This window comes from Fukomys damarensis, unplaced genomic scaffold, assembly GCF_012274545.1.
Source record: "Fukomys damarensis isolate Sample0158 unplaced genomic scaffold, DMR_v1.0_HiC HiC_scaffold_21, whole genome shotgun sequence".
Lineage (NCBI taxonomy): Eukaryota > Metazoa > Chordata > Mammalia > Rodentia > Bathyergidae > Fukomys > Fukomys damarensis.
In genome coordinates this window covers 2520770-2545877 of record NW_022900933.1, presented here as the reverse complement: position 1 = coordinate 2545877, position 25108 = coordinate 2520770, and the positions used below count along the sequence as shown (strand labels likewise).

At 39.5% G+C, this 25108-nt stretch overlaps 1 protein-coding gene and 1 long non-coding RNA gene across 6 annotated transcripts in view; one reads left to right on the top strand and one right to left on the bottom strand.

Moving 5' to 3' along the window:
* Positions 1-23512, top strand: part of LOC104874406 — a 32354-nt gene extending 8842 nt beyond the window's left edge. For 2 of the 4 annotated variants that reach the window (XR_004518308.1, XR_004518306.1), the window contains exon 3: positions 2495-4749. This is a non-coding gene — a long non-coding RNA (uncharacterized LOC104874406). Of the gene's footprint in view, positions 1-2494; positions 4750-23036 lie in introns of those variants that run through there. The other 2 variants (XR_004518307.1, XR_783719.2) reach the window with 2 other exon arrangements.
* Psma3 (proteasome 20S subunit alpha 3) overlaps positions 4635-25108 on the bottom strand; it is a 20764-nt gene continuing 290 nt past the window's right edge. Inside the window, exons 2-11 of one of the 2 annotated variants that reach the window (XM_010641438.3) lie at positions 22200-22282; positions 16832-16955; positions 14289-14390; positions 14137-14210; positions 12113-12185; positions 11345-11410; positions 8864-8910; positions 5999-6066; positions 5206-5270; positions 4635-4796 (exon numbers count right to left, since the gene is read on the bottom strand). In XM_010641438.3, the coding sequence (XP_010639740.1) occupies positions 4752-4796; positions 5206-5270; positions 5999-6066; positions 8864-8910; positions 11345-11410; positions 12113-12185; positions 14137-14210; positions 14289-14390; positions 16832-16955; positions 22200-22282 (747 nt within the window). In that variant the 3' untranslated portion in view covers positions 4635-4751. Of the gene's footprint in view, positions 4797-5205; positions 5271-5998; positions 6067-8863; positions 8911-11344; positions 11411-12112; positions 12186-14136; positions 14211-14288; positions 14391-16831; positions 16956-22199; positions 22283-25108 lie in introns of those variants that run through there. The other variant, XM_019210199.2, reaches the window with a different exon arrangement.

The window sequence follows — 25108 nt, the reverse complement described above, 5'->3', positions numbered from 1 at the left end:
CAAAAAAGGAATGCCAAACCTTTACCCAAACTATAAAATAAGATGTTCTACTGTAAAGAATGGGTTTATCCAGTGGCCTTAGAACAGTGTGACAAAAAGGATCCCAGCTGGCATGTTAGTGTGCTCAGTGCTCAACTGAATTAAAAGGGCAATGCCATGCATTTCATTTCAGTATTTTCTATACAGTAAGCTATTTCTTTTTGTACCAGGGATCAAACTCAGGTCCTTGCACTTATGAGGCAGGCTGCGGAACCACTTAAGCCAAATCCCCGGCCCTGGGAAACTGATTAGGTTTCCACTGAATCTATAAATCACATTGAGGAAACTTGGCTCCTAAGCCTGAGTTATCTGATCACTTTTAGTTATATTCTCCCATTCAGTAATCATCAACATAGTTTTTAGGGGAGGGATTGGGGATTTATGTAGCTCACTGTTACCCACACCTGCCTCACAGGCATGAGGTCCTGAGTTTGATTCCCAGTACCAAGAGGGAAAATTAAAAAAACAGGTTTGGGGATATAACTTAGGGCAAGGTCCTGGGTTGTTCAGCCTTCAATGCCTGAATTTCCACTTACATTGCCATTTTTATTAGTACAAAGTCCTCATTTTATAAGTAAAGAAATTAGGTGATGTGTATGAGGTCACACAGTGACAAAGATAGATGAAACCTCTGTCATTTATAAACTAATAATGCCTTGGTTTTTTTGCTAGTTTTCTCAGCCCTTAAGTACTTTTAACAAAAAGAATCCTTTTCCAGGGCCGGGGATTTAGCTCAGCAGTTTGGTAGCCTACCTTGCAAGCGCAAGGACCCAAGTTCAATCCCTGGTACCAAAAAAAAAAGAAGAAGAAGAATCCTTTTCCATAAAATAGTTGGTGCCTTCATTTTATATAGTAGTACCTCAGTACTTGTCATCAGTTGGTTGCATTACAAAATGAATTGGTCTGGCTGGAAGGTGCTGCTAGTCACTAGGCAGTCAGTTGACACCAGGTAAGTTGGAGCTTGCTCAGTGATCACCAGCCAGATGAATACCTGGACAAGTGCATAGAGTAGCAGATTTGACAAGTTTCAAAGCAGTCAAATCACCAAGGTATCACTGTGTATTTTGAGCTTGTTTTCCAGATCTGTTTAGATGATAAAAATTGGTCCTCCTAATGTAAAAATGTTAAACCAGGTTTAATGATACATTGCCTGTAATCCCAGCACTCCAGGAGACTGAGGCAGGAGGATTGCCAGGAGTATGCAGTCACCCTGGGATACACAGTGAGTTCAAGGCTAGCATGAACAACCCTAGTGAGAACTTATCCCAAGAACCCCCAAAATAAAAATAATAGATGAGTACATTTCTGAACCAGTATTCTTAAAATCATACACTTGGCGGAGGTGTGTGTTTTGAGACAGGGTCTCACTATTTAGTTGAGACTGACCTGGAACTCACTGTGTAGCCCAGGCTGGTCTTGAACTCACAGTGGTCCTCCTGCCTCAGCCTCCCGAGTGCTGGGATTACAGGCATGTGCCACCACTCCCGGCCTTAAAATAGTTTACTTTATCTTATAGTTAATATGAATTATAATAGAAACATGCAAATTAAAGTCAGTGTTTATAAGCAACCACAGTCTTACTCATTTCACATTCTGGAATTTGTTCAAAAGAAGAGTTTGACATCTTTTAAGTTGGAAACATGTAAAGGGCTTTTGGTGGGGAGAAACATGACAACCATTTAGAGAGCTTTGACAGGTTGGCGAGAGTCCATAGGAAAAACCCACATTAAGAAATAACCCACTAAGAAATAGTCTAGGCCTATAGGGTAAGTGGATGTAATAGAGTACTGAAGAAAAGTAAAATGTAGCTCAGGTCTGGATTGTATTTCCAAAGATAAGAAATTTAATAGTTAGACAAACCAGGCCATACATGCAGTCGTAGTAACTCTGGGAGGCTGAGGCAGGAGGATCACAAATTTGATCCCAGTTTAAGCAGCTTAACAAGACCCTCACTAAAACAAAAAAAAAACAGCTGGGGATATAGCTCCATACAAAGGCTCTGGATTCAGTGCCCAGGATTGAGAGAGGAAGAGGGGAAAAAAAAAAACTGGGCTGGGGATTTAGCTCAGTGGTGCTGCTTCCTGCCTCACAAGCACAAGGTCCAGAGTTCACTCCCTGGTACCAAAAAAATGGGGAAGAAAAATACATTAAAAAAATAGGCCGGGCGTGGTGGCGCACACCTGTAATCCCAGCACTAGGAGGCTGAGGCAGGAGGATTACTGAGTTCGAGACCACCTGGGCTATATAGTGAGTTCCAGTTCAGTCTCAACTACATAGTGAGACCTGTTCTCCAAAGAAAAGAAAGAAAAATGTTATTAAGAGTTACTGTACATGAGCATTTTCATTTGAGGGTTGCTTGTCAGCATAAAATGACATGTATAATCTTAATTTGCTGCTTATATGAAGATTCTAATGTTTCAGTTAAAGATTGATGACCTGTGACTTTATTTTTAAGGTGTACTTGTGATAGAAATACAAGCAAATGGATGACAGTCTAATCAGATAAGTGCTTTTGTACTCCAGAATTCATTTTGTTATGTAGAACAGCCAAAGGAAAACTTTGTTCTTTAAAACTTTTTTTTTTTTTCTTTTTAGGTACCAGGATCAAGATGACTTATATAGCAATAAAGTACTTTTTTTTTTGGTACCAGGAATCAAACTCAGAACCTTACACTTGCGAGGCAGGTGGCGGAACCACTGAGGTAAATAAATCCCCAAGTCTAGGTACTGTTAATCTTACAGTAAATTTTATATTCATGTCACAGTATAACAGTTTATCTGAAGCTAGATTAATCTTGCATACCCATTAATCTTCAGTATATATGCAAATCTTTTTTCTAATATCTGTATGGAGCTAGTTATTACTGCTTAGCTTTATATTTATCAGGTATTATGGCATCTGCAATAGCTATAATTGGCTTAGTTGCTCAAAATTAGGTTTTATTATTTTTTTATTTTGATACTAGGGATCAAACTCAGGAGGTTTATGCTTGCAAGGCAGGCGGTGGAACCACTGAGCTAAATCCTCAGCCCACAATTACGTTTAGAACCAGGCTTTCGTGTTGAGACAGGGTCTCACTACATTATGTAGTCCATCCTGTCACTGAACTATCACTATGTGAAACCCATAGCAGTTCCTCTTCCTCAGCCTCCAGAGTGTTAGGATTTCAGGTGCACCCGTCATGTCTGGCTTCAATCTTTTTTTTTTTTTTTTAATTTATTTATGGTACCAGAGATCGAACCTGGGTCCCCAGCCCTTCAGTCTTATTTTAAATAAGAGGGTTAGAGACAGGAACTTAAGAATAGTCACAACAACAGCACAGTTACACATGATTCATGTGCTAGTCAAACTTTAGAACTTTAATATATGATTGACCATAGACTAGCTTAGACATAGTGATCTCTGAAAATAAAAAATAAACATTTAGTATCGTTTAGATAATTTCCCAAAGCCAACTTTTTTGATCTTTGTTATGTATCAGTTATAAAAAGCTTTTCACTGTGTTGTTATATACTGGTTTACAGTTGTATCCTAGTTAGCTATTCAAATATAATGATTTGCCATTTTAACTACACAGATGCTCAAAGTCCAGTAATACTCTGCAGCTCAACTCAGTAACCAATACCTTCTTATGAGAAGGTAGCAGCTGAATGGAGTAATATAGGCATAAACCCAATAATGTATGTGTACTTGGCCAGAGTTCACATCATCTATTTCTGCTGTGAGTATTGCTGTGCAGGTTATGACACCTGTTCTTTTAGGCCTTAGTCATGTAGGAACAGTTTTCACTACATAGCACTTTCACAGACACGTTTGTGCATGTGGGGCACAAACTTAGGGCTTTACACAGGCTAAGCAAGCGAGCACTCCTACCACTGAACTGTACCCCCAGCCCATTAGTTTGGACCTAAAGGCTATTTAAATTTATTTTTTTGTATTTTTTATTTTATAGATCAAAACATGTTTAAGCGACACAATAGAAACTATCGATCCTTGAAACTACTCCTCACAATAATAAAGGAAAAGAGAAAAAAACAGACTCTTTATTAGCCTTTCCTTTCCCTGGGTAAAATTACCCAATAGAGGCAACTTAAAGAGAGGTGTATTTTGGCTCAGTTTCAGTGGGTTTGGTCTGTGGCTGGCTGACACCCCTGCAAAGATGGCCTGGCAGAGGGCCAGGTAGAAGACAGCTGTTCTTACCATGATGGGCAGGAAGCAGAGAAGAAGAGCCAGAGACAAGAATATACCTCTTATTTCCCCAGTGACCCTCCTGTTCTGACCAGGCCTCACCTTCCAATGGCAGTGAGCTATACTCCAATGTCAAGTTTTGTGGTGAGTACACTGCCCAAGGATCCAGTTACATTCCACGGTCCTCACCTGTAACTGAAACTTGTGAAATTGAGAACAACTTTTTGCTTGCACATTAAAGGCTGATTGTCTGACTAGTCACCATTTAACAAATTCTGAAAGTGGGCAACAGTTTCAGTTATTTCATAAGTAAAATTAGTTGGGATGTATCTGTTCAAGGCGTTAAGTCTGTAATATTATGTCCCCAGTTATCCCCAGTTCTGTCAAACACATATCAACCAAACTTCACTTGTTACAGGACAAAACTTTAATGAAAATCGGGCAGTGGATATGTATAATCCAGGGGCTAAGTAGTTACAAGGGACTGTAGAAATGTAAAGCAGACTAGATGCTGGAGTAAATGTTACATATTATCATCATCTGATTCATCATCTTCCTTCAGTGATTCCTGTTAGGAGAAAAGGTTTTAAATTAATTTACAGCCACCTGAATTTATTAAGTGCTGCTCATTAGCAATACTTTTATTTACAACTAGAAAATGAACAATGCCTTACAATATCCAAGTAAAGGATAATAAAGTATCTGTAGTAACCAGTTGGTATATCCTTAACAGATACAGTCAGATATACACAAATGATACACAAATGAAAAACTTGAAACTTTCACCAAATCATGTATTTGTTCAAGTCAGGGCAACTTTATCCCTAACTACAATTCTTATTTAGTAAAAGTCAACCAAATTTCCTTTTTACTGAATTCACCAAATCCCCCATTTATAAACATTCAAGTCGTAAACTGTCACAGGTGTCCTGTGTAACTTTTGTGATTTTGGCTAGAGTTCTTATGCTGTGGCTTACCTTAGCATATTTCTCTGCTTCTTCCCTTATATCTTTTGGAACAATTTCATGTCTTCCTTTTGTTACTATAATTTAAGACATATTTAAGTGAATTAAAAACAAGGATTACTATAATTTAAGACATATTTAAGTGAATTAAAAACAAGGACTATGAGGCCGGGGATCTAGCTCAGTGGTTCTGCCACTTGCCTCGCAAGCACAAGGACCGGAGTTCGATCCCCGGTACCGAAAAAAAAACAAAAAAAGGGAGACTATGATCTATAGTACCATACAATCTACCTAATCTACAGTTAGGATTTGTCTAAGGTTGTAAACACACTATGAGTAATATAACTAGATGCCTTCTGTGTGAGATGAAAGGTGCCAAAGGTAACCTCTTTTAGAGATGAAGAGTAAATTATGATTTATAAATCTTGAGCATTAATTTCACAGTATTGATTAGATTTTAGAAATAATAGTTAACCATGCTAAAAAGAAAACATGATTTCTCAGCTGTTTTTTAAAACCATGTAATGAGGGCTGGGGGTATAGCTCAATGCACTGTGTCTGGTGCACAAGTAAGTGCAAGGTCCTGAGTTTGATTCCTGGTACCAAAAAAAACCCTCATAATGGTTGTTACAGGAGGTAATTCAAGAAATAAGTTGTTTATAATTTCAGTTACTTATTAAGCAGTGCTTCATCCTCACTGGATTACCTGGTATTCCACTTTGGTTTTGTTTTAAAAGGGAATCAGTAGTAAACTAAGAGCAGCACAGATGAGTCCTAGAGCAGATGAACATACAAAATAACTTACATTCACCAACCCAGCTGAGCTCTAGTTCAAAAGCTTTATCTTTAACTTCATCATGTACTATGTAAATTCTAGAACAGAAAAGGACAAATTATTTGGTCACCTCCAAACTCATACGTCAGTATTAAGAATTTTCATCCTTAATATAAGTTGCAGTTAACATACACATTCAAGTCTATTTATTATAAACAAAAAAAAGACAATGAAATACAAAAGAGTATGTGTGCTCCCTAGAAATACTATTTTGTAGAACTCAAGTTGTTTATTTTGATGTATTATTTAAAAAGCTAAGACATCTGGGAAGGAACATAGATTGAAATGGGAAAAAGATACTATAAAATGTGCCTTTTCAGGATTTTATTTTCCTCTTAACAAATACTTTAAAAACCAATTAAATGGGCTGGAGATTTAGCTGTGGTTCTACTGCCTGCCTCCAAAGCACAAGGTCCGGAGTTTGATCCCTGGTGGCAGGGTTGATAGTGCACATCTGTACTCCCAGCACCCAAACCTGAGTCCAATGACCCTTGCCGCAAGTCTGAAGCCTGCTTTGACTATAGTTTTTTGCATTTTGTCTCAACTGAAGAATTAAGATTGGTCGGGATTTAGATCAGTGGTTCCAGTGCCGGCCTCGCTAGCGCAAGGTCCTGAGTTCAATCCCCAGTACCAAAAATAATAATAATAATAATGATAATAAAGATTACTTTAAAAGTGAACTAATTGGGCTGGGGGCTCGGTGGTTCCGCTGCCTGCCTCACAAGCACAGGGTCCTGAGTACTATCTGATTTTGGTACTCTAGTTTTCTATTTTATAACTATATGCCACCTAACTTGGCTTTCCATATTGTAGTACATTATAAATTGAAACAAGGCAGCACTGGTAAGTAAAACAAAAAAACTATCAGTTAAGTGTTAAAAGTTTTACCACTACCTTGCACACCTTACTTTTGGAGGATCTTCTGCTGTTTTGAGAGAGTCTTGCTATGTAGTTCAGGCTGGCCTTCTTGAACTCAAGGTGATCCTCCTGCCTCACCCTCAAGTGGTGGGATTAAGGCGTACGTCACCACACTTGCCACTGCAGCATCTGCTAAAGCCTTGCTGGAAAGTGTCTTAAATAAATGATGGCTAAGACCTACACAGGTCAACCATCATACCTAAATAAAAAAAGGGGGCAAGGGCTGACTCCGAAACTTCAAAATCCTGGTTCTAAAAGAATCTTATTTAGTTTATTATGTTAAACTGTGGTATAATTCAGGGGTACTTTTTTGTTTTTTGGTACTGGGGATCAAACTCGGGACCCTGTGCTTGCAAGGCAGGTGGTGGCACCACTGAGTTAAATCCCTGGCCCTCAATGATACTTAAGCAGTCCTAATGTTACTTCTTACTGATCGCATAGTTATTTCTATTAAAGTTTTGACCTTTTGTTTCTTCTTGGTAAATGAGACTCATTTTGTCTATCTATGTCTTATACTCTGAGTAACATGCTGGCTGTTCTTTAAAATGATGATACAGGTCACACATGGTGGCACACCCATGTAATTCTAGCACTCAGGAAGCTGAGGCAGCAGAACTATGGTGTAGAATTCAGGTACTGTGAAAGCTCTGGACTGTGATAACTTGTTTTGTTTTTGTTTTTTTGAGACAGGGTCTCACTATGTAGTGAGACTGACCTAGAACTCACTATGTCTGTAGCTCAGGCTGGTCTCGAACTCACAGCGATCCTCCTGTCTCAGCCTCCCAAGTGCTGGGATTATAGGTGTGCACCACCACACCCAGCCTGTGATAACTTTTAAAATACAAAATGCCACTCCATTTTTTGATCTAGAATTATTATTTTGGTAAAATTACCCAAGTTTACTGACTTTTGCTGTTACTAGTTTTAAAACGTTACTTTTGGGGGGGTAGAACTCAGGTCCTTGCAGGCAGCCTTAACTTATATACCTGAAATAGAAATTACTTTGGTTTTCTTAGCCTTTGTTTTATGTTGGCTTGTTAAGATTTGGGTTTTGGTTTGGGGTTTTGTTTTGGTACTGGAGATGGAACTCAGGCCTTGTGCTTGTAAGGCAGTCGGGGGGCACCACTGAGCTAAATCCCCAGCCCTGGTTTGGTTTTTTGAGATAGGGTCTTGCTGTATAGTCCAGGCAAATTCTGAACTCATGATCTGCCTGTTTCCACCTCTTGAATGCTGAGATTATAAGAGTGTACCACTGTGCCCAGTTTAGAAGCTGCTTTTAAGTTTTGAAATACTACTCTTCTTGTTAAAAGAGAGCTTTCATGATAAACTTGGAAAGTAAGTCTTTCCCGAAGAAACACATTATACAAATGAGGCAACTTCAAGGACTTTGTAGAAATAATGAGCTCTAAACCACAACAAATGCAAAGATAAAGTTTGTAGGCTTTTTTTGGGGGGAGGGCAGTCTCATTATGTAGTTCACACTGGTCTTGAACTCACTATGTATCCTAGGCTGGCTGCAAATTCAGTGATCCTCCTGCCTCAGCCTCCTGAGTGCTGGGATTACAAGCGTGTAAAGTTTCTTGAAGGCAATCTAATATTAACTATTACTGGAACTTTTGGAACTCCTAACAATCCACTGTAACCTGATACTCTTCCAACTCCAATTAATTTCTCCAAATCTAAATTTTCCCATCCCATTTATTGTGACTAAAAAATATAACCAACTGAATTAGTGATAACTGCTGCTGGAGGTAGAGCACGTTGAGCATGCCCAGGGCCTAGTTCAGTCCCCACCACCAAAACAACAGAAACACATTCTCCTTAATGATTCATCTTCTAAAAATAGAACAAAACAATGCTTACAATTTATATTGAAAGTTTAAGTGTGGTATGGATGATAAGCAAGTTTTAACTTACATTTTTGCAACTTCTTTAACAACATCACGACAGGTCATTTCTTTCATCTATAAAAAGTAATGTTGAGTCGAAATTTCATGAGTTACCATTTGAATAACTTAACAACTAGTTATTAATAACCCAAGCTCCTAAGGCAGTCTTAGATCTAAAACCAAGGAAAAACAACACAAAATCCAAAAAGTACCAGAACCTAAGTGTTCTAACTCATAGTTGTGGGTTTTTGTTTTTTTGTTGTTGTTGCTGGTACCAGGGATTAAACTCAGGACCTGTGCTGCAAGGCAGGCAGTGGAACCACTGAGTTAAATTCCCAGCCCTCTGATTCATAGTTTAACACTTTTAAATTAAAATGTCAAAACAGATACTCTCAATAATCCTTGTATCACTAATTTTGCATTAAAAATTTTAAAGATCCATGGGCCAGGGATTTTGCTCATTGGTTCCGCCGTCTGCCTCACAAGTACAAAGGACCCGAGTTCAATCCCCAGTACCAAAAACAAAACAAAAAAAACCCATTTTTTTTTTTTTTTAAAGATCCAAAGCCCTCTGTTATTCATAGGCGGGCCCCAATTAGGAAAATTGGTGAAGAAATCTGACTGTCTTGGTACATGTGTCGGGGTAGACAGGGATGTTACTGGGGATTAAACCCAGGGCCTTCACAGACAACTACATCCCCAGCACTTTCTTATTTTGAGGCAGAATTTTGCTAAGTTACCCAGGCTGGGCCTGTGATCAGGATGTACTTTTTTCCAATAGCCATTTTTTTGTTTTGCTTTGGTTTTGGTTTGAGACATGGTCTGTGTGTGTAGTTCAGGCTGGCCTCATGTTGAGGGTGACAAGTGCTGGGCTTATAAATGTGCACCACCATGCCCAACATTTATGTCCCAGTGAGGACAGGATCTCACTATGCAGTTTAGGCTGGCCTCAAACTCACAATGATCCTTCTGCCTCAGCCTTCCAAGTGCTGGGATTACAGGTGTACCACCATGCCCAGTTAAGCTTTTATTGTGAAGTCTTGATGCGCAAATCCGTCTCCAGAAGAACAATAACAGAAGTTAAAGCATTGAATTTAAGAATACTAATCCAAGGAAATAAATACTGAAGGTAGCTGATGTGGACTTTTAAAATAATGGGAAGGGTAGTGGGTAAATTAAAAGATCTGAGAAGCTTTTGTAAATGAGGGAAAGGGAGGTGAAGGGAGGGGAGAAAGATGAATCAGGATATATCATGTATACGTGTAAATTCCTTATGATGAAAGTAATTGTACCGGGCTGGGGATTTAGCTCAGTGTCAGTGGCGCTGAAAGATGAATCAGGATATATCATGTATACGTGTAAATTCCTTATGATGAAAGTAATTGTACCGGGCTGGGGATTTAGCTCAGTGGTTCAGTGGCCTGCCTTGCAAGCACAAGGACCAGAGTTCAATCCCCAGTACCAAAAAAACAAAAGAAAACAAAAACGTAATTGTACCAATAAACTGAATTTTTAAAAATCCTTGACGATATTAGAAAAATGACAAAAGAGTGCTAGATTGAGGCTGGTGGTGAATACTGAAGCAGTGTCATGTCTGCAACTTGTTTCAAAAAGCTCAGAGGGAAAATATGGCAAAGTAACAGTCTAGAGGGTATCATAATCTTACATCTTCTCATATGTACAGTTTTCATATTAGAATTGAAGGGAACAAAAAAATTTTTGCCCTTACTAGTCGGGGTTTACATTTAGTGAATTAACTGCATTGTACAAAGATATTAGGCAAGCTTGAAAACACTATCTTTGCAGGCAGACCGCCACAAGTTGAAGTCAGCCTGGGCTACACAGTTCAAGACCAGCTTGAACTACATCACAAGACCCTGTCTCAAAAAAACAAAGTCTAAAACCCCTAACTCTGGTTAGTTTTATTTGACTTTAGGCAAATTTCTGGTAAGCAAAGACTTTGTTACTGCTAAAGGAAAGCTGGGCTTTTAAGCAAATTAAGAGCTGAATTTCTAGGGCCAGGGATTTAGCTCAGTGGTTCCACTGCCTGCCTTGCAAATGCAAGGACCTGAGTTCAATCCTTGGTACCGCCCCATCAAAAAAAGCTGAATTTCTTGCTTTTGGGGAACAATGGGTAGTTCTAACAGGACAAGCTTCATGCTTTGTCTACTAGGAACAAAGTAAATACTCAAGCATAGGTAGACATGTAATGTAAAGCTCAGAGGACATAAAATCTGTCCCAAAGAAATGACATGGGAAAAACACTTTTTATTGCAGTTGATTCTCTAACATGAATGCAGAATTTTAAAGTTGGGGAGCCTTGAATGGACTTAGTTGTTTTGTACTTTTCTGCACTGAAGATCTTTAACAGCCATCAGTTTTTTTACTTGGCCACTTACCAGCTTCAGAAAACTGCTCAAAAAGCTACACTACATCCTTATATGAAGTTGTTTAGTCTGTGGTGCTAAATCTACATTTGTAGAAAACTCAAGCATTAAATATATCTTACCTGAAGCTTTTCTATTTCTGTCTTTGCAGCTTGCCTGGCTTTGCCAATAGCACAGCCCCAATAACCCTATTAAAAAGGATAAAAAAACCACATAATCATTCAGTTAATATTTATCCAATATCATTTAATGATCAATTTCTATATAAAAGTTAATGATAAGGTGTTAAATGACTCAAAATCAAGTATGGCAAATATATTCAGACACCTCTCATGTATGTATAGGAGCTCAAAAAAGTTGAAATACAAGCTTCATTCTAGAAGAACCTTTATCCCCCCACACCTTCAGTGGTCCTGGGGTTCAAACTCCAGGCTTTGCACATACATGTTTCTAAGATATACTGTTTTAAAGACACAGCTGATACTCACAGTAGTTAAAAATCACATTCAAAATATATTTACTATGTAGTATGTATAAATAATATTGAGAGCCATAAATTTTTCCTCAGTCACATTCATAGGTGATTTTAATAAAACGTGGCCCGGGGATGTGGCTCAAGTGGCACTGCACCTGCCTGCCAATTGCAAGGTCCTGAATTCCATCCCCAGTACCCAAAACAAAGAAAAACTAAACAAGAAAACATTCTTCAAATCAGGGTTTTTGTACGGGGATCCAACTCTGGTGCTTGCACTTGCAAGGCAGGCAGCAGAACCACTGAGCTAAACCCCTGGCCTCTAATTAGTTTAAGTTACATATAATTAAAATGAGAGAAATGTTAATAAGATACTATTAAAATACAGAAGAATTTAGGATAATCCAAAACCACTTACATATGAAACACCTGATGGGTCGATCATGTACAGCTGTGCTCCATCATTCCCACTGTAAGACCCAAGCATGAAACTGCAGAAAAGGGAGGAGTTTAAAACACACTTTTCTTAGGGATAGGGATGTAGCCCAGTGGCACCACACCTGCCTGGCAAGTGCAAAGTCCCGAGTTCAATCCCCGGTACCACACACACAAAAAGTGATAAGAAGCAATTACAGTTTCTAAGATAAACTATGTATCATATATAATATGTATGTTTCAAGTAAAAGTCCATAGTAAATACCATCAAAATTTATGTGGTCATTTTTGTTTAGAATTAAACTTCCTGATGAAATTATCCTTGGGAGGCAGCAGTGTGGAGTAAGGATAAGCAGAAAACACCACTGATGAGAAAACCTAAGTAAAGGCATGAACAAAATCAAGGGAAACTGAACCCTTGGCAGCCTTTTTCTGTTCTCCAGTATTCCTCCAATCATTTTTCTGCAGTAAAAAATGTTTTACTATGTTTTCAATGCTCAAATTAAAATCAAGATATAAAATGATCATTAGATCATAGGAACGGATTTTCTGAAATTGTGATGTGTTTGCTTTAGAGAAATCAGCATGATCTTACATGTAATTTCACACGTGGGAAATATTTTAACAGATAATTACCCTCTCCTCACCATTTCCACTGCTCCTTTCCTTTTTCCAGAATGCTATGAGACATGCCTTTCAGATTATGTAACTGACTGTCCATCACTTTGAAACCTTTCAACTTTTTTTTGTTTGTTTTAGACAAGATAGCCCTACGTAGTTCAGGCTGGATAGAGCTTGTGGTGATCTTCCTGCCTCAACCTGAGTGCTGGGATTTAAACCCTTCACCATTGCCTTCAATGAAACTCTTTACCATGCAGTGTACTTGTGTATTTTCTGGCTTCTTCCTATGTGAACTAGCAATTCTAACCCTTGATCTCTGCAGAGCAATATACTTGCCTAAATTTGCATATTTGAATGCTGTGTGGTTCTCCTCCATCTCTCTGCTGGAAATATTCTTCATCCATTCTGCCTACACCTCACAACACTTCACTGCCACCTCTCAAGGGAAAGATCATTTCTGAGTCTGTTGCACCAGGATACTCAGGACATAGTGCTGTCTATCACCTCTAAGGTTTTCTTCATCTACATAATCACATCTATGACTGACTCATGTTCTTACTGCCTGAAAAATAGAAAATTAACTGGTATCCACACAGCTTAGTTGAAAAGTGAAAGGTATTTTACATAGTCAAAGAAGAGTTTTTCAGAGTAACTGCAATAACTAATAATCAGGTCCACCCTTGTGCCAGCACAATAAAATTCAGGTTTTTAAAAATATATGTCTATCAGTAATTTTAATATAGTTCACTATAAAATCAAAGGTAGGACTAGAGCTAAGCACTGAGATACTGAACAGTGCTTTGTTTTGACCAAGCATGATGGACTGACTAGTTCAAGAGTTCTCAGGAAAATCTAGGCATGACACAGCTCCTTGCAGAAGCTGTATTTAGAAATCCCTTTCCAGGTCTTGATGTAGTTGAACCCCACTTTACCCCAAAAGTGAGAATACTAGCACCTCACCTTACCAATAGATTTTCTTCCTGTGAAGAAAATCAATTAATCTTGTATGGCTTCATTACTAATGAATTCCATTTAAAAGCATTTTACCTGAGTGCTTAAAAGTACTGTGAAATTAATACTGAAGTAGAATTAGCTACTACCTAACATCCACATGTGCTATTGTCAGCTTAGTTTCCTGAGATGATCGAGGAATTAATGCCAGAGAATTAACTGCCATCAGATTAAAAAGTCAGTTTGTTGTTTTACGTCACTTTGAATTTGTACCGTTCCTTTCACTATTCAAATGGTTCTTATGTACACTCTTAATATCTGCCCTATATTTCTTAGACTTTCTTTTTAAGTATATGGAAAGGGCTAATATGCTGAGGAAGGATAGACACCTAAAGTGCAGCTTTGACTTTTGAGCATCACACACAGTGTTCCTACCTGCAGCCAAATGGTCTCACAGCACTGTAGAGTGTGTAAGCATGTACATACATCGCCACTCTGTCTGCAAGATGCTATGAGGAAGAAGAAGAGCTTATCAATCTATTTCTGCAACAGTACTGCTGAAGTTCTTCAATATGTTATCAACTTACTTTGAGTGGAATGTTGTAGCCAAAGTTAGATCTGAAGTTGGAAGCTTCTTCCCTTGCTATGTCTGCTAGAGAACGAGCATCTGCCAGCAAACCTGCTACTGCCTAAAAAAAAAGTACCAATTTAATAAGCACATTCCTGTTGCAGAACAAAAGTACACAAATATGACTGTCTCATCTCAGTCATATTAAGAAGTCTCCCCAGTCACCACTCAATCTAAGAAGATTGATTTAAATAGTTTTATATTCAAAAAATTATTAAGTTTTGGTCTAAAATGCACAAATACAGGTGATTTTTGGCCTGTTAACTAATAAACCACAGTGCATCAGGGAGATTATAGGTAGTGGGGATATTCTAAATTTGGAAGAAAAGAAGTCAGTTTCACATTCAGTTATTTTACTACATTCCTTTCAGTGCCATCAAACCTCTGAGAAGCTGTGGTGTATTTCTGTAATCACACTCTCAGGTGGCTGAGGAAGGAGAATCGAGTTTCAGACTAGCCTGGACAATATAGTGACATACGCAATAAAATTTAAAAATTAAGAAACTAATAAAGTTGTACTATGCAAAATCTATATGGAAGGCCAGGGATTTGGCTCAATAGTTCCACTGCTTGCCTCAAGTGCAAAAGTCTAAGTTTGATCCCCAGTACAGAGTGTGGGGGGGGGAATCTATACACAATGCCAGGCATGGTGGTGCATGCTTATAATCTCAGCATTCAGGAGGCTGAGTCAGGACTGCATTCAGTTCAAGGCCAACCTGAATTACACAGTGAGACCTTGTCTCAAAAAACAAAAAAACCCCAATATGGAAAAGTGACTACGGGTGGCAGCACCTGACCTGATTCCAAAGTGTAGAAAGTTATGCAATGAACATATCAGCAAACACAACTTTTATAATCTTTTAAAATATATTCTTTTCACTGTATTTTTTTTTCCTAAACAGCTACTGTTCCTAAAACGTAAAGATTAAGTCATTTGGACCTAATTATAAAACATTAGACATAAGGCATTTTTAAGCTACAGAAGCCACAAACAGAAAACTGCTAGATTACATTTACAGAATTTAAAAGTGGTATAGGATCTTTAAATACCTTTTCCCCTAGTGGCAGAATTCCTCACACACACTGAGCACTCACTGAATGTGAAGCGTTTTACATAATTAATCTGAACTTCACAACTGTATAAAGTAAGCACCACTAGACTGAAGTGTAATAATTCTCCAATCGCTTTGAAGATGAGAACTGTGGAGAGGACAGTAAGCCTTAATTTTCTCTAACCCTTTGAGTTCAATGTTTAATCAATTTCCAAGTATAAAGAAAGAATATTGTAGATTTCCTGGCTTTAAATTTACCTCCAGACAAGCTAGGTTACAGTCTGGCAAGTTTCATCAAAACCTATCGGTTTCAGTCGGGGGGGATGTAGCTCAGTGGCACCGTGCCTGCCTTGCAAGTGCAGGGTCATGAGTTCAATCCCCAGTACCCGCCCCCCCAAAAAAACCAGTTTCACTGGCAATAATAAATCTTGTCAGGAGAGACTCTGTTCAGAAAATATAATCACTTATATTTCACCGATTCTTTTTGTGTTTATGTAAACTGCATCTCATTTAAAAGCTGCAAATCTTTCAGCAAATGAAGTAGGTCCTACAAGGTGAGGCTACAGAATGGGATCTGAATAGGAAATCCAGGCTTGAACCCCCTCCCCAGCTGTGCATCTGTCTGCGGTAAAAATGGGGTTAACCTTGGCGGTTGGGATGAAATAATATATGTGGAGTTCACAGCACGGTACTAGCACAGGGTTCTCTTTTCTTCCTTGACTTTCCACGTAGAATTAGAAACCCGTTTCCTTACGGTAGTTCTTCCTGAAGGAAGTCTGCCATCTACACAGGGTGACTTCAGTACTGTATGTACCAGCGGTGTATTGATGGCTCGGTGTGTGCCTGCGTGGAGCAGTTGTTCAGATAGCTCAGACACACATTCCTGGTGCTCTACCTTAATGTACATGTTTTCGGAGTATAACATCTTTGCTTTCACAGTGATCCCCACAAAAGATTCAAAAACCTAGATTCTCTGGACTCTTAAGCACTTATCACCTCCACAGATGATCCATGTAGTTATGATCTCATTTTCTATATACTCCCCATTCCTCAGCCTCTCCTTTTGTTTTTTTGAGACAGAGTATTTTCACATGTAGTTCAGGCCAGCCAAAAACTGTTCAGCCTAGGCTGGCCTCAAACTCACGTGATCCTCCTACCTTAGCCTCCTGCATGCTAGGATTACAAGTATGCGCTACCATTCCTGGCCTCCCCATTCCTGGTTACCTTTCCTTAAGGTAACCTGATTTTCCACATCTGTCATCAATCAGGTTATGAGCCAATTAACCTTTCTTAAACCTAGTAACTCATTCATTCTGATTGTCTTTCTAGTTGCTCAATGATACAGTGCCTCAACATTAATGTAATAAATGAGTTCTTAAAATCACATTTTACTGTATTACAGTTACTTCAGAAATTGGACAAAAAGAAATATTTTAAAATGTGATCTTACCATTCCAACATGCCGGTCAACGTTAAAAAGTCGTTTATTGGAACCTTCTTCATAAAGTTTAGAAAGAACTAATTTTTCTACCCCAAAGACAACACCATCTTTACATCTGATCCCAATAGCTGTACTGAAACAAAGAGAAAGTTGTTTTTTTAACTAAAAATAGAAGAAAGTTCCTAATAAAACAAATCATAAAATGGGTAACATTTAAAGCATGTCAACTAAATTAAGACATTTAAAAACTAGATCTAAAAAAAATTTTTAAAGATCTAAAAAAAATTTTTAAAGTAAATTAGATCTATGTAAAAAATTTTTAACATTTCTCAAAAGTCTATCACATTAAAAAAAAAAATCTATCATATCAACTGACCAAAAACATCTTAACAGTGCTAAGCTACAAAATATGGCAGTGTCTGTCAAGTTAGTCATGTTATAAAGATATCCATTAGAAGATACAAGAGATAACAGGAAAAAGAAGATGGATCTGTGGTAAAAGGCAAGGGGGACCAAGAGTTGGAGGTGGGGTAGCAAAGGAAGGGGGCAAAAGAATGAAAATGTATTATGTGCACGTACCAACTCCACAAAAGGAATGTAACCATTATGTGCTGCAAACATGTACTAATTTTAAAAAGTAAACAAAAATAATTAAGATATGTTATGAACTAACTCCCCAGGATAAGTATAATCATGTACAGCAAACATGTACTACATAGACCCTGTCTCAAAAATAAAAACACATGTAGCTGGGTGTGGTGGCACATGCCTCTAATCCCAGCACTCAGGAGGCTGAGGCAGGAGGATCGCTGTGAGTTTGAGGCCAGCCTGGGCTACATATTGAGTTCCAGGTTAGTCTCAACCACGTAAGGAGACCGTGTCTCAAAAAAAGAAACCAAACAAATGTGTTAATAAAAATTTAAAGATTAAAATCTCTGAAATTAAAAGGGTACAAAATATACATTAAAAAGATAGACTAAGCGTGTTATGGTGACACATCTGTAATCACAATACTTGAGAAGCTGAGACAGAAGGATCCCTTCAAATTTGAGGCCAGCATGGGGTACACAGTTTAAACCCACTCTGAATTACATAATAAGACCCTGTCTCAAAAATCCAAAAGAACAGAAAATAGGCTACATACAAAGTAAAAACAAAAAGGTGGCCAATCTGGGAGGAGGAATTATGGTTTATTCTTTCTTTTCATTTTGTTCTTTTCCAATTTTTCTGTAATAAACATAGTTCTAGTAATTCTATAACAAAATGTTCTATAAGATAAAAGATCTTAACCTCAAGTAGAAGTTGCTGAACTTATATAATGCTCTTTCAAGATTAAAATGTGAATTTATACTTTTTATCCTTTTTAATAAAATTCTGACCAGGCATACAGGTGTACACCTGTAATCCCAGTACTTGAGAGGCTGAGGCAGAAGAATCGCTCCAAGTTTGAGGCCAACTTGGACTACATACTGAGTTCAAGATCAGCCTGAACTACATGGCGAGACCTCATCTCAATAAATAAATAAGTAAATAAGTAAATATAGTAATAATTCTGATCAGGAAAAAAATCAGGAAAGTATAAAAAGTGTTTATACAGTTTTTTGGTAAAATTATCTCAATACTTTTTTGGGTAATAGCATCACCAAATTCTAATCCTTGACTTTCTCCTTAATTTCCTATGCTTAGATATTTACTACTGATTTTTTTCTTCACAATTTCTTTCTTTTTTTTTTGTACCGGGGATCCAGCTCAACTCAGGTCCTTGTGTTTGTGAGGCAGGCTGCGCAACCACTGAGCTAAATCACCGGCCCTCTTCACAATTTCTTATACTCACATCTTCCTCTCTAACAACTTTACCAGCATCCGGGTCCTTATAATTAATTCTAGGACTATACAGTATGTTTTCCACTTCTTCAGTCTACCTCTCTAAATTGGTCAGCTTCATCTCTTGCCTGATTTTCTTTTGTGATCATAATAATCTACAGCAAGCGGGGAGAAACTGTTGGTCACAGGCCTCCAGTGGCTTCAGGAGACCACAGTGCTTCTTCCCCAGGATGAACAAGCACACATGCCAGTTCTGCAGAACCTCAGACCCTGTCCTCCACACCTGAGTGCATTCAGGGGCCCCTTGCTCCAGCTTAAACTCTGACCAGCTTTCTGGGTAGAAGCCCCGAGAAAGTGGCAAAGCTCATACAGCTTATCCATCCTGGTACATGAAGCCCGCACTCAATGACTCTTAACCTCACCACCACCTCAACACCCAGTGAGCACTTCTGCCTTGATGTCTCTGAAGTCAAGAAAGTTATCTGTGTCTTAAACTTCAGCTCTACCACCTCTGATCATTCCAATGCATCTTCCTCATGAATTCTAAAGTAAAAGTTCTCAATTATACTTTGGAAACTCTGTGGGATCCCTGAGACTTTCAGGAAGTCCATGAAGCCAAGATTATTTTCATAATACAAAGACCTGGGCTGGAATGATGTGACACACCTATAATCCCAGTACTCAGAAGTCTGAGAAGGGAGGAGCCTAGCAAGTTGGAGGCCAGTCTGGGCTATACAGGTTCAAGGCCAGCTCAAAATGCATTGTGAGATCCTGTCTCAAAAAAAAAAAAAAAAGCCAGGATTTAGCACCTGCCTCACAAGTACAAGGTCCTGAGTCCGCTCCCCAGAACAAAACAAAACAAAACAAAAAAAGTGTCAGGCATGGTGGCACACACCCGTAACCCTAGCAACTCAGGAGGCTGAGGCAGAAGGACTGCCACAAGTTTGAGGCCAGACTGGGTAACATAGCAAGTTCAAGGACAGCCTCAACTGGCTAGCAAGACTTTGTATCTAAATGAATGAAAGTTTTTATTCAAAATGTTACTAATATGTAATTGTGTTTAAAGCTGTAATTTTTGGTGCTGCAGACTGAACCCAGGGTTCTGTGCATGCTTTGTATGTGCTTTGTTTACCACTGACTTCTATCCCCAACCCTGTACTTTTCCCCCTCAGTATTACTGTCATTCACAGTTGGCTGGGGTGCAGCTCAGTGGCAGAGTGCTTGCTTACCATGTGCAAGGCCATGGCTTCCACCCCAGCACAGCACAGCACAGCACAGCACAGCACACACCAACCTGCCTGAAAAAGTGCAGCAGGACCCAGGGATCAGCAACACTTGCAAGCACTAGGCCCTTGGTTCAGTTTTCACGCCAAAAATTTAGAAGCACATCAGTGACATAATATTCTGTTGGTTCCAGCCAGCAAACACCTACGATAGGTTCTTAAGCCCTCCTGTAGAATATTTTCTAAAAAGAGCTTTCAACTATAAATATAGTTAATCTTCTGTACAACTGCAGATTGAACCAACTGCGGTGTGAAAATGTGAAAAACACACCTAGAGAGGACATACATGTTCATCATGCTCGACATTTTAAGTTTGTTTCTCAGCACCAAAAAGTTAGCATCATGGACCGAACGAGAAATACACAAGGGGAAGCTCATTTTTAGGGTTTCAGTTTTTAGAAACACTTCCTTATGGTTGCTTACATGTGACTGTTTAAATGATACTGAAAGGTGTTTTATAGTAAATTCCTGAGTAGTTCTTCATCGCCTCTCCACCACTGTCAGAATTACAGATGGCATCAAAATACGTCTGCAGTATTTCTCTTAGTCAAGATTTCTTGGCCAGGGATTTGGCTCAGTGGTTCCGCCAACTGCCTCAAAAGTGCAAGGGCCTGAGTTCTTTCCCCGGTAAAAAAAAAAAAAAAAAAATTTCTTTTACAAGTTTTTCACATCAATGAAAATACAAAACATGCAAAGGAAGAAAAAAACCGTAACTTCTCTAAGTATCTCTAGATCCTTGTTCCAAAGCCCCCAATTTTTAAAATATCAGGTCTCCTCTTGCCTCATGCTGGCCTCATGCTCATGCAATCTTCCTGCCTCAGCCTAACAAATTGCTGAGATTACTTTTTTCTTAAATTTGAATTCTGTCACCTCTGCAGACAATGACAAACCATTTCAGCATAAAATCCTTTTTTTCCATTATACAGATACTATAGCTTTTAAGTATCAGTATCACCAGTGAAACTACATTTAAACACAAAATACACTGCCTTCATTATAAATTCCAAAAAATAAAATGTAATTTTTGCTAAAAAACTTAAAAATATTCCACAAACTGTTAGAAATTCACGTGTCTTCTGTCACTCCAGATGGCACGTAAGGAACATTTATTAAGTGCTCTGTGCTTGCTACTGCCAGCCATGCAGAAACAACTCTCCAGCCTCACAAAAATCCCATTATTAGTAATACTAATGGAGCCAGGCATGGCGGCATGTGCCTGTAATTCCAGCAATCAAAAGGCTGAGGAAGAAAGACTGTGAGTTCAAAATTACCCTGTACTACACAGTGGGTTCAAAGCCAGCCTGGACTAAACAACACCCACCTCCCAAAACAACATCACCAACAACAAAAACTCAGAACGTGAGAAAGCAGCATTTGCTGTACGTGCTTTTCCAACCTTCTAAAAACGTTTTCCTGCTCTATCTTTATTCCAAAGGTTTTAACTGTAATGAGAAAACAGCCCAAATATCCTGTATGAATCTGGAAAAAACCCTAAGAAACCTGAATGAGATGTTATTAAAGAACTCTAAGGGTCGGGAGAATAACTCTGTGGCAGAGCCTTGCCCAGCACACACAGGCCCTACCCTGAATTCACAGCATGACCCCCCTCCAAAAAATGGAACTGTAAAAAAGTCCTTTACTTCATCCCAAAGCTGCTTCAGACTGAAATAATGTAGACATGGCTATAAAATTCTTCAGTAAGACTCCAAACTTGTCAACAGCTACCAACCAAGACAGTAGAGGGATACAAAGAAATCATTTTAGTTCACTATTGAAAAAATAAAAGAACAAAGGAGACGCGTACCACTCAGGAAAGGCAGTTAGTGATCCTACGCCTTCTGAGGCAAGGGCGCATCCACAGAGAAGCATTTTTAAGAAACTGCGGAGATGAATTGTGGACAACTGCACAGGACATTTAAAACGTAAGGTGGAAGAGAAGTAAAAGATGACAGTATCGCAAACTGGGCCAAGGAAAAGGATCTAAATCCAGACTTTCAAAAAGGAAAATGGGCTGGCACAGAAAATTATGCATGTGGTTTCTGCACTAGATTTTAGACGTGGGTATGTGAGTGGGACTGACTAGAAATACAGGACTAGGGCTCCTGGGAAAGATCTGGCCAAGAAAGAACACTGGAAATGACCAAGTTGAGATTATTGTAGGGCATATACTAGTTTGGGTCAAAGAAGCACCTTAATTACTAAAAATATACAAAATAAAAGAAGCTTAGTACCTGGTTAAAACATTAATTTCAAGTAAAACAGTTTCTTACCTGCTATTTTCCACAGCCTTCATGGCATATTCAACTTGAAAAACTCTTCCATCGGGAGAGAATGTGGAGGCTGACAGGTCATACTATTACGAAAGGGGCAAGAACAAGCTTACAATGTGTCTTTGATGGTAACAAGCATACACACCGCTTTATGCTGTAAACGCTCTAAGCATCAGAGATAGGTTCTAGTCTAAGGACAAATGCTTTGAAGAGGAAGCATGTCAGAGCCTCAAAGGTGGCTGAGCAAAGTCACACCGTTCAGATTTCTGACACCGCAAAGTAACAGACCCAAATCATAGATCAAAAACTCATTCATATAGGATGCAAAACCATTTTCCCCCCTTTCTTTTGAGAGGGCCTCACCATATTGTCCAAGCTGGCTTTGAACGAACCATCTTCTCACCTCACCCTGTGCTGAGATGACATGCGCGTGCCAGCACACCCAAATGCCAGACTTTCCTTTTCCTGGTACAGGGGATCAAACTCAGGATCTTGCTCTTGCCAGGCAGGTGTGGCGACACTGAGCTATATCCCCTGCTTTAAAAAAGTTAAAGGGCCAGGGATGTAGCTCAGTGGCACCTACCTGCCTGGCAAGTGCAAGGTCCTGAGTTCAATTCCCAGCACCACAGGAAAGAAACAGTACAAACAAACTAAACTAAAAGGAGGTGGTGGTGGTGGGCAGAGATGGAGCTCAGTGGTGCTGTGCCTGCTGCTAAGTGCAAAATCCTGAGTTCCATCCCTGTCATGGGGGGGGGGGTTAAAATGAAGATGGAATGGGAAAAATAAAAGCCAAAACTTATTTTGTGTTTTTGTTTTGTTTTTGTTTTTTTTTTGCAGTGCTGAAGACCAAACAGGGCCTGGCACATACTAGACGTCTGCTATACCACAGAGCCACATCCCCAGCCCATTCAGAACATTTAAATTTGTAGCTGTGCCGCTAACTGAAGGATGTTGACCAAAGCATTAACATTCGCTTATTTTTTTTTAACATTCACTTATTTTTTAAGTAAGTACCTATTATGCCAGGCATGATGGTGCACACCTGCAATCCCAGTACTCAGAGGAGGCTAAGGCAGGAGGATCATTGCAAGTTGTAAGCCAGCCCGGTCTAATAGTTCAAGGTCAGTTTGAACTGCACAGACTCTCTGTCCCCCACAAAAGGACCTACTATATATGTTACTAAATGAGAATAAAAAGATAATTACTCGTTCATTAAATACTTTTTAGCAAAACATTCACCACAGAATTTGTACCCGTACATGACATTATCTTGCTTCTATTTTTCCTATTCCCCTCCTTTCAACCCCCTTCCCACTTTTATTTACAAAGCATTACAAATGAAATACTTCATTTTAAATAGTTTAAAAAATGTTAAGAGTAGGAAAAATTTATTGAGGGAAAGAAAGCTTCTAAGAGAGACAGAAGAATGGAAAGTGGGTTGCCCACTCACCCAACTTCTCAAAGATGTTTTTATACAGCCATGCCATGTGGTGAGGCGGGTACAAAGTAGGACAAAACTATAAGACCCAATGGAAAACTACAAGGTGGGCATGAGGTGGGGCAAGACCATGACCAACCAGCAGGATTACAAGTACAGTCACCCAGGTAATACTGATTAGATGGCGGTCAAAAGGGGGAGCAAGTCACACAGCAAGGGTACAAGGATTTTCAGTAAGGGTGGGGGTCAAGGATGTTTCCTGGAAAGGCTAAGACCTTGCCCCCACCACCCAGGTGATTGATACCTATTTAGATAGAATATCAATCACTGCAGAAATACTTCATTTTTAATCTAATCAGACACAGATCGAGGTGTAAATACAGAACTAAAACAAAAGATAATGAAAATACAATGGGTCAGGCACGCGGTGGCGCACACGTGTGATCCCAGCACACTGCCTGAGGCAGGAGGATCACCAGAAGTTCCAGCCTAAATTCAAGGCTGGCCTAAGGTACACAGCTAGATCCTGTCCCCAAAAACAAAACCCCCAAATAAATAAAACAGTAAAATGATAAAACTACTACAGAGCGCTTCATCAAAGAAAGCCCTATTAAGGCAGTTCTACCTGAGTCTATTTCAGGCAGAACTTAGTGGCAAGGAACCATCCATTCAAGATAGGAATGCGTCTTCCTGGCATTTGACACAGACCTTACTGTTGCAACTAGCACAGCTCTAACAAGCCACAGAAATAAGGTGGCCACCTACCTAAATTCTGAGCACGGTGAGTGCAGAACAGAGTGTACCAAGCCAGCAAGGGATAGCAGAGCAGAACTCTGGCAGGCCTTTCAGGCTGCAGTGGGTGTAAATGGATGGTGAGGAGCAGTGCTTTATTCTAAATGCAATGAGTTTAAGCAGGGAGGCAACGTGATCTAAATGTTCAAAGCATCACTCTAGCTTCACATGGAAAATGAGTTGCAGAGCCAACAAGAGTGAACTCACTGACCAGGTACTCCAAAGACTCGGGAGGAAAGAAAGACTTCACAAACGCAATACGCTGAACTAAGAAGTAAGCCTAACAGGTTAAGAAGTACAACTCCAGCACCCTCATTTGTCTCACTGAATGTCAGAAGCAGTGAAGTGCCTGGGTAATCACTTACACGTCTGCAGCCCAGCGCCTGAGACTGTAAGGTAATCTGTACAGGAAAAGCTGAAAGGAAGCATCAGCCCCAGCGTTTCAGATGGGAGAGGCCCTCGCCCCGCGGGGCAGGCCTGTGAGTCAGCAGCGCCCCGTCGCCCGCGAAAGCGGCCGTGGTTTCGGACGCGGAACCCAAGCTTCGGTGCCTCCAGGGGCAAGGGCGAAGGACCGAACCCCTTCCTAAAGCTCGTCAAGCCCCTCGGGTTTCCACTTTCGATTTCCCCTCGCAGCTGAAAACGTGACACAGCAAACCCAGGCGGCGGCGGCCTCGCGGTC